We start from the raw sequence: 15,775 nt of genomic DNA, 5'->3' as shown, positions 1-15,775 counted from the left end.
AGGGGGAATGAGATCTCCTGAGTGAGCAGGGTTAAGGAAAACCCAAAGCCTTTTATTCATAATTAAGGAGTAAGATGGTAACTAGAGAAAGGGTTGGCCCACTCAAGGACAAAGGAAGAAAGTAATGAAGGGAATCAGAGAAAATGGGTGAGATTCTTAATGAGCACTTTGCTTCGGTAATCACCAAGGAGAGGCTCATGGCAGATGTTGAGATTAGGGATAGATCTTTGATTACTCTCGGTCAAGTCAGCATAAGGTGGGAAGAAGTTCTGTGTATTCTAAAAGGCATTAAGGTGGACAAGTCCCCAGGACCAGGTGGGATCGATCCCAGGTTACTGAGGAAAGAGAAAAAGGAAAAAACTGGGGCCTTAACAGATATCTTTATAGCATCCTTGAACACAGGTGAGGTCCTGGAGGACTGGAGAATTGCTAATGCTTTCCCCTTGTTTGAGAAGGGTGGCAGGAATACTCCAGGTTATTATTGACTGGTCAGCCTGTTGTCAGTGGTAGGGAGGCTGCTGGAGAAGATACTGAGGGATAGGATCTATTCCCATTTGGAAGAAAATGGGCTTATCAGTGATGGGCAGCATTGTTTTGTGCAGTGAAGATCATATCCTACAAACCTAACAGAATTCTTTGAAGAGGTGACAAAGTTGTTTGATGAGGGAAAGGATGTAGACATCATATACATGGACTTGTAGGCTGATGGAGAAGGTGAAGTCGCAATGGGTCCAGGGTATTCTTGTTCGATGAATTGAGAACTGGCTGGGCAACAGGAAACAGAGTAGTAGTGGAAGGGAGCTTCTTAAAATGGAGACCTGTGACCACTGGTGTCCCACAGGGATGTGTGTTGGGACCGCTGTTGTTTGTAATATACATAAATGATTTGGAGGAAGGTGTAGGTTGCCTCATTAGCAAGTTTGCAGGTGACATTAAGATTGATGCAGTAGCAGATAGTGAAGGGGACTGTCAGAGAATACTGCAGAATATACATAGATTGGAGAGTTGGGCAGACAAATGGCAGATGGAGTTCAATCCAGATAAATGCGAGGTGATGCATTTTGGAAGATGCAACTCCAGAGCGAACTATATGGTAAATGGAAAAGTTCTGGGGAAAATTGAAATGCAGAGATTTGGGTATTCAGGTCCATTGTCTCCTGATGGTGGCAACACAAGTCAGTCGAGCAGTCAAGAAAGCATACGACACGCTTTCCTTCATTGGACAGGGTATTGAGTACAAGAGTTAGCAGGTCATGTTACAGTTGTATAGGATATTGGTTCAGCCGTATTTGGAATACTGTGTACAGTTCTGGATGTCACATGACCAAAAGGGTGTGCATGTTTTGGAGAGGGTGCAGAGGAGATTCATCAGGATGTTACCTGGTACGGAGGTGCTGGCTGTGAGGAGAGGTTGAGGACATTAGGATTATTTTCATTCGAAAGGTGGAGATTGAGGGGGTTTCTGACTGAGGCCTACAAAAGCATGAGAGGTGGAGACAGGGTAGACAGCAAGAAGCTTTTCCCCACAATTACTTGGGATCCCGAGTTCAAAGTGAGAGGGGAAAAGTTCAGGGAGATATGCATGGAAAGTTCATCACTCAGAGGGTGGTGGGTGCCAGGAACGCATTGCCAGCAGAGGTGGTAGAGGTGGGCACGATAGCATCATTTAAGATGGGAGATACATAAATGGGCAGGGAGCAAAGGGACACAGATCCTTAGAAAATAGGCAGCAGATTTAGACAGAGGATCTGGATCAGTGCAGGCTTGAAGGGCCGAAGGGCCTGTTCCTGTGCAGGAATGTTCTTTGTTCTTTGAAGCCATGCCTTTACTGCCTGAACGCTCAACTCTGGAATTTCACCTCGAAACTTTCTCTTCCTTTGTAACGTTTGTCATTCACCCAGATTTTGGATACCTTGCCCTAATATCCACAGACTGGTTTGGTGTCAGAAAGCTGTCCCCTGGGAGGTTGACAGAATGGAAGGTAGAAATGCAAGTTGTTCCTTTGATTATTTATCAAAAAAAAACCACAAGAGCTGAATGCAGAACCTAAAACGACACATGAATTCACTGCTGGACCTGTCCGGATGCACACACAAAACAAAACGTCACAATGTTGCATCAGCCGTTTCCCTGAATGATCCCATTTTTTCTGAGAATGATGCAAGTCACCCCACGCCCGCAAGTTGAACTGGCCTTCAACTTCCTGCACAACAACAAGCAGCCAAGGGAAGCACCATTAAAAGTCACAAGACACCGACTTTAAAAGCAGACAATGAGGGTGGGAGCGTGTTTACCAATGCAGTTACACTTCAGTTAACAACGCTGAATTTGAATGTACTGTATACTGTGACAGGCAGCAGTAAGGTCAAGGCCAGGACTGACCCTCTGATACTGGATCTCAGCATTCAGCACTGCACCTCCAACTTCGCAGCACTCCCTCAGTACCGCTTCTTTAGCAGCATGGTACTCCCGCAGCAGTGACCCTTCAACAGTGCAGTACTCCTGCGGCACTGACCCTCAGACAGTGCGGCACTCCCTCAGTACTGACCCTCAGACAGTGCGGCACTCCCTCAGTACTGACCCTCTGACAGTGCGGCCCTCCCTCAGTACTGACCCTCCGACAGTGCGGCACTCCCTCAGTACTGACCCTCCGACAGTGTGGCACTCCCTCAGTACTGACCCTCTGACAGCGCAGCACTCTCTCAGTACTGACTCACCGACAGTGCGGCACTATGACAGTATTGCCCCCCCCCGACAGTGGAACACTCCATCTGAACTGCACCTCCAACAGTGCGGCACTCCCTCAGTACAGAATCTCCAACAGTGTGGCACTGCCTCAGCACTGACCCTCCGACAGTGCAGCACTCCCTCAGTATTGACGCTCTAACAGTGCGGCCCTCCCTCAGTGCTGACCCTCCGACAGTGCGGCACTCCCTCAGTACTGACCCTCCGAGAGTGTGACACTCCCTCAGTACTGACCCTCTGACAGTGCGGCACTCCATCAGTACTGACCCTCCGACAGTGCGGCTCTCCGTCAGTACTCACCCTCCAACAGTGCGGCTCTCGCTCAGTACTGACCCTCTGACAGTGCAGCACTCTCTCAGCACTGACCCTTTGACAGTGTGGCACTCCCTCAGTCCTGACCCTCTGGCAGTGTGGCACTCCCTCAGTACAGAATCTCTGGCAGTGCAGCCCTTCAAATGACTCAGTGGTGAAAGAGGCACACACGGAACCAGGTGTCAAGTTGGACTGATGGATTTCATTTTCTTCACGACATGTTCAATAAATAAATATTTCACCTCTTGCTGCTGGAACCTTTGGCAGAGCTCTATAATGCACAAGTGGCGCTTGTACATTCCCAAGTTGGAAAAAAAAGGGAGATTCCACCACATAATAGACTTCCATAGCCCGGGGCAACATGAAATCATTCCACAGCTAAACCAAAGACCACTGCTTTAAATGTTTTGAAGTATACATCTGGAGACCCTTGTCTCTGCCACTTACATTCCAGTAACAAATATTAAAAATACAGGACATTGCAGATTGTGAAGAACACCCTTTCCAGACAGAATCTTAACATTTGCAAGAGGGAGGTCAATTGAAAGTGAGTTCCTGTGACAGGAAACGCAATTTAAGGAATGCAATTCAAGTTCAGAACTTGTTAAGTGTCACTGTTCAGCGTAGGTGTAATGAAGCACATTCATATCTTTCTGGTGACTTGTTAAACACAGCCCAGTGGTGAGGACTCTCACTTCTGAGGGTTGTGCATTCAAATCCCCATTCTTGGCCGCAAATTTCAAAGGTCAAACTTACGACCTTGTCAGGAGCACTGCCTTTCAGTTTAGAGCTCAGTCTCCTTCTTGCCCTGCTTGTAAATGCCCCTCAGGGTGGGAGGGGGAGGACTTCCAAAGGAAGAGTGGGGTATTTCTTCCCCTGTCAGACCTGGCTGACATGGACCCTTCAACCAACATCAACAACATGACCATATTGCTGCAGTCAGCTTGGCCGCTGCGATTCCAACAAACATTGACTACATTTCGAAAAGTACGTCACTTGGGGGGACATCCAGAGGGTGTTTGTAGCTTTTTGATGTTTTATGCATTCATGTCACTTGCTCGGCCAGCATTCATTGTCCATCCCGAGGTGACCTGGAGAAGGTACTGTGCCGTTTGGGAGTTCCAGGCATTTGACCCAATGACACTGAAAACGCGGTGATATGAGTGGCACGGAGGGGAATGTGCTCCCAGTGGGGTGGTGTTCCCAGGTATCTGCTGCCCCCTGTCCTTCTCGATGGTCACGGTCATGGGTTTGGAAGGTGCTGTCTCAGGAGCCTTGGTGAACATCTTGAAGATGGTACACACTGCTGCTGCTCTGTGTGGTCGTGGAGGGAGTGAACGCAGGGTCAACCAAGCAAGCTGCTTTTGCACGGATCTTCTTGCATGCCATTAGAATTTGTACTTGTCCAGAATATTTCAATATCATAAGGCCATAAGCCATAGTAAAAGACATTCAACCCATTGAGTCTGCTCCACCATTCAATCATGGCTGATAGGTTTTTCAACCTCATTTTCCTGCTTTCTCCACATAACCTTTGATCCTCTTGGCAATCAAGAACCTATCTATCTCTGTGTTAAATATACTCAATGACCTGGCCTCCCCTGCCTTCTGTGACAATGAATTCCATAGATTCCCCACTCTCTGGCGAAAGACGTTTCTCCTTATATCCATTCTAAAAGGTCTTCCCTTCACTCTATGGCTGTGCCCTTGGGTCCTAGTTTCTCCGACCAATGGAAACATCTTCCCAACATCCACTCTGTCCAGGCCGTTCAGTATTCTGAAAGTTTCAATCAGATTGCCCCTCATCCTTCTAACCTCCATCGAGTCTTGTCCCAGGGTCCTCAAACGTTTCTCATATGTCAAGCCTTTCATTCCTGGGATCATTCTCGTGAACCTCTTCTGGACTGGTTCCAAGGACAATATATCTTTCCTGATGTGTGGGGCCCAAGATTGCTCGCAATACTCGAAATACGGTCTGACTAAAACATGGCCCACCGTATTTCTGGCTTGTCCAATTCAGTTTCTGGTCAATCATAACCCCCAGAGTGATGATAGTAGAGCATTCAATGATGGCGATGTCACTGAATCTTATTTCTTCATTTTTCTCCCCCGAAGAATTTGTACTTCGGAATCTGTACCTCTGTATACACAAGACAGTGCAGCAAATGGTGACTTGTAAACTTTTCCCTGTACTCATTTAAGTACATGTGATAATAAAGTTAATTCTAAGAACATCAAGGGATAATGGGTGCCACAGTGGCTCAGTGGTTAGCAGTGCTGCCTCACAGCACCAGGGACTTGGGTTCGATTCCAGCCTTGGGCGACTGTCTGGGTGGAATTTGCGTATTGTGTTTGTTGGGTTTTCTCTGGGTGCTTTGGTTTCCTCTCACAATCCAAAGATGTGCAGTTTAGCTGGATTGGCCGTAGGAAATGCAGGGATACAGGTATAAGGTAGGGGGCAGGTCTGGGTGGGATACACTTCGGAGGGTCAGTGTAGACTTGATGGGCTGAATGGCCTGCTTCCACACTGTAGAGATTCTGTGATGCTCAGATTCTGTCCGGTTGAAGATGGTCATTGCCTGACAATTGTGTGTGGTGCAAAAGTTACTTGTCGCTTGCCAGTCAAGCCGGAATATTGTCTAGGTATTGCAACATATTAGATTAGATTCCCTCCAGTATGGAACAGGCCTATGGCCCAACAAGTCCACACTGACCCTCCGAAGGGGAACTCACCCAGACCCATTCCCGTTCCCTATATTTAAACCTGACTAATGCACCGAACACGATGGGCAATTTAGCATGGCCATTGCAACACATGGACTCGAACTGCTTCAGTACCTGAGCTGTTGCACATTATGCTGAATATTGTGAAACCCCAGCAGGGATCACCACTAATCCCATCAGGTCATCCTTAGCTGATCTTGGTCAAATAAGATTCTAGACCCACACTTACGACCTTCTGACAGGAGGATGATCACTGATGAAACAGCTGAAAATAGATGGGCTTAGGACATGACACTGAAGAACTCATGCAAAGACAGCCTGGTGTTGGGATAAATGGCCACCAACGAACACAACCATCTTCCTTTGTGCTCAGTGTACTTGAACCAGAGGAGTATTTTTCCCTGATTTCCATTGAGTCTAATTTTGCTCGGGCTCTAGTGCGATCTGGCTGATGTTATTGCTCGACACGTCAGTGCCCAGACTGAAATCCAGTTTGAAAGATCACATTTTTTTTGTTTTTTTTTTCCTCCCCCAAGGTTTCAATGAGATGGTCTCTCATTAAAACGCAAGCACACAATGTTGCAGAATTGGATTTAACAACAAAGCGAAAGTTATGATGCAGAAGAAATGAGGATAAAATTGAATAAGCCAAACTATTTACATTTAAAACAAGTTTAAAGATTTAAAAACAAAAAACATGAGGTACAATCCCATACATCCCAAGTTTGGAGATGCTGGTATTGGACTGGGGTGGACAAAGTTAAAAATCACACAACACCAGGTTATAGTCCAACAGGTTTATTTGGAAGCACTAGCTTTCGGAGCACTGTTCACTTGAGAATGTAACTTCTTAAAAAAAAAGTTCTGTGATTTACATATGGAGAACTGAGACCAACATGGTCATTCTAAAAGATGAGAAACTGAAACAATCCAGGTCTTTTTCAATATATAATTTCAGTTAAATCACAGTGTAAACCTTTGCTATAAATTCTGTGTCTTACAATCTTATTCTCCACAACCACCTGCTGAAGCAGCAGTGCTCCGAAAGCTAGTGTTCCTAAATAAATCTGTTGGACTATCACCTGGTGTAGTATGATGTTTAACTTTATACATCCCAAAAGCACTCTTTTCCAGTACTCACACTGGAGAAAGTGTGATAGAGAAAGAAATTATTTTTCTGCCACTTTGCTCGGGCTAAATCTAACAGTGATTTCAACTCCCAGTCTTCAGATTTTGATTGCCTCTTCCTGGTGCCTTCATACATCTCAACTTAAATTGTCTCAGTTTCAAAAAAACCCCTTCAGGGTTTAGCCAAACACTTCTGGACTAAGTTAAAAATCACAGTTTCAATGTATAATTTCAGTTACATCACATTGTAAACTTTTGCTCTAAATTCTGTGCCCTACGATCTTATATTCCACAATCACCTGATGAGGGAGCAGCGCTCTGAAAGCTAGCACTTCCAATTAAACCTGTTGTACTATAATCTGGTGTTGGGTGATTTTTAATTTTCTACGCCCCAGTCCAACCCCGGCATCCCAAATCATGACTTCTGGACTCAGATTTTTACTCACCTCCTTACACTGAGGTAATCTATTTCTTAACAATTCTAAACTATCTTCACCCTTTCTCAAGAACAACTGCTTGACACATTCAGCTTCAGCTAAGACTTCTGCAAAACTGCTTAACAGAAAATTTAAAAAGTTATCATTTTCAATAGACTTTTCCTATTCAAAAGGAAAACAAAAACGATTCCTGACCTTCTAAATTGAAAACTGAATGCACAACTGTTAACTTTGATGAATGGGAAAAATTCTCCCACAGTGAAACAAAAACTTACTACTCTCCCAGAAATCTCTCTCACACAGTGTTTTAAAATAAATTACCATGGCTAGAGAAATGCTTACAAGACAATCATTAGACCTCTCAAATGTACAGGAAACACATATGCCACCAAGTCAAACTTCAAAAAAGCCAAAATTACATAAAAATATGTGTACATCAAACACGTTACACAACAGCTCCTTATAACACACTCAGTCAAATGCAACCTTAATGTCAAGGGTGTCATCTCCTGTATGTTTGTAACTAGAAGGATGCAAGCATCAAAATATAAGATCATCCTCAATTTGACCAACCTTTGGATGTCGTAAAGTCAAACAGGGAGTGCCAAATGAGGCAATCACATTCCAATTAACTGGCAAACAAGTTCAACAGGTCTCTCCATTTCCTGTCCTGTGCCGAGACAATGGCTTTCTGATATCAAGCTCTGACCAAAACTGATCCCACTTCTGGTTGGCAGTGAAGATTTGGTCATTTTGGTGTGAGCCTGGAGTCTTATTTACCCAGATCAGCTAAAGGTGACAGGATGGGATCAGTGGAGATCCCTGCTGGGGTTTCACAATTTAACACAACTTTAAATCTTGCCGAGGAATCAGAGTGGACACGAGCATGAAGGACACAAGTTCATTTATTTTTCTTTAATCTTCCGCGGGGCCTGAAAGTCCTGGCAGAAACTGAAAAGTGGCAGATCAGTTCTTGGCATCTGACAAGGTAGAAATCGCACGACTTGATACATTCCAGGTCCCACCCATTTCACCTTCCAACATTGCTCAAGACTGACGCATCGAATATCATCAAAATTTCATATGGCAACAGAATCAGTTGTAAACATTTGTTGGAGAGGAATGAAAAAACATTCTGCGCTCATTGAGTTGGAGAAATCACTATGAAACCAACTATTGGAAAAAAAACCAGAAAGACCATTTGTTCTGACATAAATGTTGAATTCGGACATAACGAAAACACAGCCAACCCAGTCAGTCACCAACACCTATGAAGTAGAGAGACAGAGACATGCCCACAGCTAAGCACCTCCACTTAGCATTCCATCCGCCATCTTTAACTTTCACTCTCTCCATCACAGAATTACACTGGCAGTACCACGGACCAACGAGAACAACAACTGGCCTTTGTGTGACCTTCTAAACCCATGACTTCCACCTTTAGAAGGACAAGGGCAGCAAACAGCTGGAAACACTATCCAGCTGCAAGTTCACCTCTAACCCACTCACCATTCTGACTTGGAAGTATATCGCTGGTCAAAATCCTGGAATTCCCTCCCCAATCGCATTATGGGTCTGCTGGCACCCCAAGGGCCACAAGCAGTTCAAGTAAGTAGCTCATCACCACCTTCTCCAGGGCAATTTAGAATTGGTCATCCCAGGAATCAGTCTGAGGAACTTCCATTACACTCTGTCTTTCACAAGTATGTCCTTCCTAAGGTAAAGGGGACAAAACTGGACACAGTTCTTCAGCTGTGCTCTCACCAAGGCTCTACTGAACTGCAGCAAGGAATCTGTTCTCCATTGGTGACGAAGGCCAAAACCTAACTGTGACTATGAACAAAAGTCTTCCAAAATGATATAAATTGTTTGTTGTTTTACACAATGCGAGTGCAGAAAAGCTGGACTATGTTCTAAGGAGATAATACTCATACTTTTGACCAATACTGTCATGAACAGGTCTAGAACATATTGTAAAAACATTAATGTAAGGTTGTCCTTCATACTGAGTGGGCTAGAATATTGGGTAAGCACCATGCTGTATTTATACACAGCACTGGCTCAACCAAACCTAGGATTACTGCAAGCATTTCGGAGCACCAACATACTGGAATGGTGTACTGACCCTGGAGCACAGACTGACCTAAAGATTAGCTAAAAGGGTCAAATTACAAGGAGAGATTCCACTCGGGAGGGTTGTATTCCCTGGAAATCACAGGTTGAAGGTGTTTTGTCAAAGTTTTCAAAATACATAGTGGAATAGATAGAGTAGATAACGAGAAACTGCTTGGCCAGTCAGGGGATCTAGAACTAGGGGTAACAGACCAAAGATTAGAGCGAGATCCTTCAGGAGTGAAATTATCAAACACTTCGACAGGCAGAGGATGGTGGGAGTTTGGAATTTTCTTCTGCAAGTGGCAATTGACATTAATTCAGTTGTTAATTCTAATAATAGATGGTTGTGATCCAAAGGTATTAAGGGATGCAGGGCAAAGATGGGTCTTTGGACCGAGGTCACGGTCTTGCTGAATGGCAGGGGGAAAGTTTGAGGGGCTGAATTATCTGCCCCTAGTCCTCTGACCTTACATGTGTTCACTCCTAAATCCACACGAATCAAGAGCAGGACATTTGGACCTTCAAGCCATTTGGTAAGACCTCACCATTTGGTAAGAGCATAGCTGATCTGATGGTGGCATCAACTCCACTTGCCCCGTCCTCTCCCTTGTCAATCCAGAGACTGCTTTAAAAATATTCAATGATACTGTCTCTGTCACTCACTGGGAACCGAGTCCCATGTAACCATGACCCTCGAAAATATTCTCCTCATTCTCCATCTTTGAATTTGTAAACGGTGTCTTCCTGTCCCTGTCTTGCCCACGGTCTTTCAGCATTTCCTTCAGGATCGGATATGTCCCATTCATCTCCCTTCCCATTCTTAACTGTGAAGGACATAGGCCCAGCAAGTCCTGCCATTCCCAGAACATTCCCCAGCCAGGAATCAGGAGTGAGCTTCCTCCAACCGGCTTCAAATGTATTTATTTCCTTTTTTTAAAAAAAAACGAGGAGACCAAAATTGCACACAATATTTGAAATGCTCCAAATGCTCTGTGACACAGGAGTGCAACATCCCAACATTTCTATCCCATTCCCCCCTACACCATTTGCCCTCACAGTTCTTGGATAAATTTAAGTTGTGCTGCATTAAAACATCCCGCAGCACCTAAAATGAAATCACCAGAAGGGAACACATTTGCTCGGAGAGCTAAATGTTTTGTCAAAGAATTTGGTTTTAAGGAGTGCCTGAAAGGATTAAGGAGAGGTCTGGGGAATTCCGAAGTTTCCGGGCCTCAGCAGCTGAAGGCAAATCTGCCGATGGTGACAGGGAGGCAGTAAAGGAGGGCAAGGAGCTGGACAGAGAGAGGGGTGAGCCCTTACAGCTCTCCAGCATTCCCTGCCCCAGCTCAAGGGTACTTGAGGAGCTCTCTTGAAAGAACCAAGGAATGAAGTAGCGCAAGTGGAGTTGACACGACCAGGGCGATAGAAGGTCCTGTGTACACAGCCAGGGTTCTGAGAGGGCCCTATACACACGGCCAGGGCTCTGTGAGGGTACTGTCTACATAGCCAGGGCTCCGAGAGGGTCTTGTGTATACATGGCCAGGGCTCTGTGAGGGTGCTGTACATACGGCCAGGGCTCTGAGAGGGTTCTGTCGACACAGCCAGGGCTCTGAGAGGGTCCTGTACACACAGCCAGGGTTCTGTGAGGGTACTATCTATACAGCCAGGGCTCTGAGAGGGTCTTGCACATACGGCCAGGGCTCTGAGAGGGTCCTGTGTACACAGTCAGGGCTCTGAGAGGGTCCTGTGTACACAGCCAGGGATATGAGAGGGTCCTGTGTACAGAATCAGGGCTCTGTGAGGATCCTGTGTACAGAATCAAGACTCTGAGATGGTCCTGTGTACAGAATCAAGACACTGAAAGGGTCCTGTGTACACGGCCAGGGGTCTGAGAGGGTCCTGTGTACAGAATCAGGGTTCTGAGAGGGTCCTGTGTACAGAATCAAGGCTCTGAGAGAGTCCTGTGTACAGAATCAAGACACTGAAAGGGTCCTGTGTACACAGCCAGGGGTCTGAGAAGGTCCTGTGTACAGAATCAGGGTTCTGAGAGGGTCCTGTGTACAGAATCAGGGTTCTGAGAGGGTCCTGTCCACACAGCCAGGGCTCTGAGAGGGTCCTGTCGACATAGCCAGGGCTCTGAGAGGGTCCTGTCGACACAGCCAGGGCTCTGAGAGGGTCCTGTCGACACAGCCAGGGCTCTGAGAGGGTCCTGTGTACAGAACCAGGGCTCTGAAAGGGTACTGTTTATACAGCCAGGGCGCTGAGAGGGTCCTGTACACACAGCCAGGGCTCTGAGAGGGTCCTGTGTACACAGCCAGGGCTTTGAGAGGGTCCTGTACACAAAGCCACGGCTCTGAGAGGGTCCTGTGTACGCAGCCAGGGCTCTGAGAGGGTCCTGTGTGTAGAACCAGGGCTCTGAGAGGGTCCTATCTACACAGCCAGGGCTCTGAGAGGATCCTATACACACAGCCAGGGCTCTGAGAGGGTCCTGTGTACAGAATCAAGACTCTGAGAGGGTCCTATCTACACAGCCAGGGCTCTGAGAGGGTACTGTACAGATAGCCAGGGCTCTGAGAGGGTCCTGTGTACAGAATCAGGGCTCTGAGAGGGTCCTATCTGCGCAGCCAGTGAGGCACAGAGTTGCGGGAGAAAGTTTGCAAAGGGCAGGCCACAGGAACTCCGGGCGGCAGTGAATATTTGAGGGATCTTACTCACCAGGAACACAGACACCAACACAGCCAAGTACATGGTGCGGCCGCTGGGCTGGGACATACTCTCTCTTCTCACCCACAACAACAACAACTCTCTCCAAGGCTCAAGCAGTCGGACAAAATCAAACAAAAGCCCACCGTCCTCGGAGACAGCTCGGGACGCGATCCTTCGCCAAAGCAACTCCAACCAACCACCCGGCAGCGCTGCGTGAGGAAATGAGTCAGGATCCAACAATGTCAGTTTTCACAGAGAGAGAGAGAGAGAGAGAAGAGGGAGGGACAGAAAGATGAAGGGGGGGGGGGGTGGAGGGAGGCAGCCTGATATCAGTGACAGGGAAGGGGTGGAAGATGGAGGGAGGAGGGAATGATGAAGGGGGAAGGTGAGGGGAGGGGGGGAAGGTGAGGGGAGGGGGGGAAGATGAAGGGGGAAGGTGAGGGGAGGGGGGGAAGGTGAGGGGGGAAGGTGAGGGGAGGGGGGGAAGATGAAGGGGGAAGGTGAGGGGAGGGGGGGAAGATGAAGGGGGAAGGTGAGGGGAGGGGGGAAAGATGAAGGGGGAAGGTGAGGGGAGGGGGAGATGAAGAGGGAAAGATGAAGGGGAAAATGATGAAGGGGAAGGTGAGGTGAGGGGAGGGGGGAAGATGAAGGGGGAAGGTGAGGGGAGGGGGGAAAGATGAAGGGGAAGGTGAGGGGAGGGGGAGATGAAGAGGGAAAGATGAAGGGGAAAATGATGAAGGGGAAGGTGAGGGGAGGGGGGAAGATGAAGGGGGAAATGATGAAGGGGAAGGTGAAAGGGAGGGGGAGATGAAGGGGGGAGGGGAGGGGGAGATGAAGAGGGAAAGATGAAGGGGGAAATGATGAAGGGGAAGTTGAGGGGAGGGGGAGATGAAGGGGGAAGGTGAGGGGAGGGGGGAAAGATGAAGGGGGAAGGTGAGGGGAGGGGGAGATGAAGAGGGAAAGATGAAGGGGAAAATGATGAAGGGGAAGGTGAGGGGAGGGGGGAAGATGAAGGGGGAAATGATGAAGGGGAAGGTGAAGGGAGGGGGAGATGAAGGGGGGAGGGGAGGGGGAGATGAAGAGGGAAAGATGAAGGGGGAAATGATGAAGGGGAAGGTGAGGGGAGGGGGAGATGAAGGGGGAAGGTGAGGGGAGGGGGAGATGAAGAGGGAAAGATGAAGGGGGAAATGATGAAGGGGAAGGTGAGGGGAGGGGGAGATGAAGGGGGAAGGTGAGGGGAGGGGGAGATGAAGGGGAAGGTGAGGGGAGGGGGGAAAGATGAAGGGGAAAATGATGAAGGGGAGGGGGAGATGAAGAGGGGAGGGGAGGGGGAGATGAAGGGGGAAATGATGAAGGGGAAGGTGAGGGGGGAAATGATAAAGGGGAAGATGAGGGGGGAAAGATGAAGGGGAGGGGAGGGGGAGATGAAGGGGGAAGGTGAGGGGAGGGAGAAAGATGAAGGGGGAAATGATGAAGGGGAAGGTGAGGGGAGGGGGAGATGAAGGGGGAAAGATGAAGGGAGGGGGAGATGAAGGGGGAAGAGGAAGAAGGGAGAGCAGAAAGATGAAGGGAGGGCAGAAGATGAAGGGGTTAAGATGTGGGAGAAAGATGAGGGGGGAAGATGAAGGTAGAGGGACGTTGAAGGGGAAGTTGAAGGGGGGAGAAAAATGGGGGGAAGATGATAGGAGGGGGAAGATGAAGGTGGGAAAGATGAAGGGGAAAGATGAAGGGGGGAAGAGGAAGAAGGGAGGGAGGAAAGATGAAGAGAGGGCCGAAGATGAGGGAGAGGGGAAGTTGAAAGGGGAAGAGGAAGGGGGAGAAAGATAGGGGGGAGAATGAGGGGGAAGATGATGTGGGGGAAGATGAAGATGGGAAAGTTGAAGGGGGATGATGAAGGAGGGAAATGAAGGGGGGATGATGAAGGAGGGAAGATGAAGGGGGAAGATGAAGGGGATGATGAAGGGGGAAGATGAAGGGAGGAGGTGGAGAGATGAAGGGGGCAACGATGAAGGGGGGAAGATAAAGGGTGGGAAAAATGAAGGAAGAGGGGCAAGAATGAATGAAGGGGTCAGGGGAGAATGAGTGAGAGGTGTGAGGAAGGGGCTCTGGGGCAACAAGATGACTGGAGGAGGTGGGGGGATTGAAGAGGAGGAAGAGGCATGTGGAAAAACTGAGTAAGAGAGATTGCAGGGAAGAGAGCAATGGCGAGGGTGTGAAGGAGAAGAGGAGGCATCAAGCAGATTGAGGGGAAGGGAATGGGAAGGAGGGATGGAGGTAAAACAGCTTTTGGGAGAACGGGGGAGGAGAGACTTTGAATGATGGAGAGAGAGAGAAAATGAGGTGGAGGAAGGTCTGACAGACAATGGGAGGAGGAGTGGGAGAGAGAATGGGACAGAGGGATGTGACCATGGGATAGGGAGGAAGAGAATGTGAATAGTGGAGAGAAATTGGGAGGGGGAGGGTGAATGGAGGGGAATGTTTCAAGGAGGTGGGTGGGTGAAAATGGGAATGGAAAACAGAACAAAAGCAGTGGAGGCAGAGAAAATTGGACAGAGGAATTGGAAAAAATGGAGGGTTAAGAAACAAACCTGTTTTGCACAATATCAAGGGGAGCACAGGCATATATGGTTAAACTATACACCTCTTTTGCTAAAAATACTCATACACACATTCTGTTGAAAATTACGAGCAGAACAGATCACCCTGCTGCATTGTTGAGTCCACTCCTTCCCTAGCCCATGTTCACTACTGCAAGTTAAGAAGGCATACAGCTTTTATTGGGAGAGGGATTGAGTTTCAGAACCATGAGGTCATGTTGCAGCTGTACAAAACTCTGGTGCAGCCACACTTGGAGTATTAAGAACAGTTCTGGTCACCACAATATAGGAAGGATGTGGAAGCTTTGCAAAGGGTTCAGAGGTGATTTACTAGGAAGTTGCCTGGTATGGAGGGAAGGTCTTACGAGGAAAGGCTGAGGGACTTGAGGCTGTTTTCATTGGAGAGAAGAAGATTGAGGTGACTTAATTGAGACATATATGATAATCAGAGGGTTAGATAGGAGAGACAGTGAGACCCTTTTTCCTCAGATGGTGATGACTAGCATAAGGGGGCATAGTTTTGAATTGAGGGGTGACAGATATCGGACAGATGTCAGAGGTAGTTTCTTTACTCAGAGAGTAGTAGGGGTGTAGAACGCACTGCCTACAACAGTTGTAGACTCGCCAAGCTTCAGGACATTTGAATGGTTATTGGAGAGACATATCGATGAAATTGGAACAGTGTAGGTTAAATGGGCTTCAGATTGGCTTCACAGGTCGGCGCAACATCAAGGGCCGAAGGGTCTGTACTGCACTGTGATGTTCTATGTCCTAGGTGTACTAAAAAGTGCACGTTTCAGTAATCGCCAAATTCAACAGCAATGGGACTTCTGTTGTGTTTGGTTACACTGACCCGTGCCTGACAATGTATGACGAGGTAAATTACTCTCACTTCTCTGAGCTCACTCTTATTACAAGGTCAGCTAACTAACAGTCTAAATAAAGTTTCTGATTATGTCACACTGCTTCCTGTAAATTAATACATTATCCAATCAGACCACACAATTAGGT

General features: G+C 47.5%; 1 protein-coding gene and 1 long non-coding RNA gene across 3 annotated transcripts in view; one reads left to right on the top strand and one right to left on the bottom strand.

Annotated features, from left to right (window-relative positions):
* Window positions 1-12,441, bottom strand: part of LOC140459744 (uncharacterized) — a 33,079-nt gene extending 20,638 nt beyond the window's left edge. For both annotated transcript variants that reach the window (XM_072554232.1, XM_072554233.1), the window contains exon 1: window positions 12,177-12,441. In XM_072554232.1, coding sequence (XP_072410333.1) covers window positions 12,177-12,233 — 57 coding nt within the window. In that variant the 5' untranslated portion in view covers window positions 12,234-12,441. The remainder of the gene's footprint in view (window positions 1-12,176) is intronic.
* LOC140459747 (uncharacterized) overlaps window positions 1-15,775 on the top strand; it is a 126,419-nt gene that overhangs the window by 79,340 nt on the left and 31,304 nt on the right. The window lies entirely within an intron of this gene.

Source organism: Chiloscyllium punctatum, chromosome 35 (assembly GCF_047496795.1).
Source record: "Chiloscyllium punctatum isolate Juve2018m chromosome 35, sChiPun1.3, whole genome shotgun sequence".
Taxonomy (NCBI): Eukaryota; Metazoa; Chordata; class Chondrichthyes; order Orectolobiformes; family Hemiscylliidae; genus Chiloscyllium; species Chiloscyllium punctatum.
The sequence above is the reverse complement of the archived record's forward strand: the minus strand, read 5'-3'. Positions and strand labels throughout refer to the sequence as shown.